Source organism: Geospiza fortis, unplaced genomic scaffold, assembly GCF_000277835.1.
Source record: "Geospiza fortis unplaced genomic scaffold, GeoFor_1.0 scaffold373, whole genome shotgun sequence".
NCBI lineage: Eukaryota > Metazoa > Chordata > Aves > Passeriformes > Thraupidae > Geospiza > Geospiza fortis.
The window spans coordinates 912,132-913,111 of NW_005054518.1; the positions used below are offsets into that span (position 1 = coordinate 912,132).

At 68.3% G+C, this 980-nt stretch overlaps 1 protein-coding gene across 1 annotated transcript in view; it reads left to right on the top strand.

The window, feature by feature from the left end:
* Positions 1 to 980, top strand: part of ITGA2B (integrin subunit alpha 2b) — a 13,869-nt gene that overhangs the window by 9,591 nt on the left and 3,298 nt on the right. Inside the window, 3 exon segments of the mRNA XM_031063633.1 lie at positions 122 to 235; positions 427 to 531; positions 596 to 718. Of these exon segments, the coding sequence (XP_030919493.1) occupies positions 122 to 235; positions 427 to 531; positions 596 to 718 (342 nt within the window).

Here is a 980-nt window from a genome sequence, read left to right on the forward strand (position 1 = left end):
GGGGGCTACCCGCATCCCTTGGGTGACCCTGGGGACCTGCAGCCCACGGCGGGCACAGGGCTGGGAGTGTCCCCTGAGGTGGGGATCCCCCAACACCCACCGTGTTGGACGCCACCCTCAGGACTGTGACAATGCCACGTGCGTCGACATCACCTGCCACGTGCCCAGCCTGGGCAAGGACCAGCGGGCACTGGTCAGTGTCCATGCCCTGCTCTGGATGGACACCCTGCAGCAGGTACTGTCCCCTCCTGGGGACAGAGGGTGGCATTGTGGCCTCGGGGCATCCCTGCAATGTCCCCTCCTGCACGGTGGTGCCCAGAGATCACCCTGGGGATAACCATGGGTGCCCTGTGAGCTGCCAGCACCCCTGATGCCCGGTTACCATGTGTCCCCATGTGTCCCCACGTGTCCCCCTGCTGTCCCTAGCGGGAGCACCTCCTGGAATTCCGCATCCAGTCACAAGCGTGGTTCAACACCTCGGCCATGCCCTACCGCGTCCAGCCCCGGGTCCTGCCCAGCGGCAAGGCTGAGGTAGGGCTGCCGTGGCTGGGAGGGGCCGCGGTGGCAGCGGTGTCACCCCCCTGTCCCTCTGCAGACTGAGACCTGCGTGGTGCGCAGCAGCCCTGGGGGCGACGGGGCTGTGCCGGTGGGCTGGGTGGTGCTGGGGGCCCTGGCCGGGCTCCTGCTCCTCACCCTCCTCATCCTCCTCATGTGGAAGGTGAGTGTGTGCAGGGGGACACTGGAGGCACTGGTGACACGGTGGTGGGGCCTCACTAGCACCAGAGGGACCACGAAACACGGGACACAGTGCTGGGGGTGGGGGCTGTGGGACAGGACGGGGCACAGCAGCACGGGTGACACTGTGGGGTCCCAGGTGGGTGACACTGTGGGGTCCCCAGAGGCAGGGGGTCCCTCAGGAGCGATGCCGTGGGGTCCCCGCGGTGGCGCCACAGGGATCTCCGGGGGGCTGATCCTGTGGG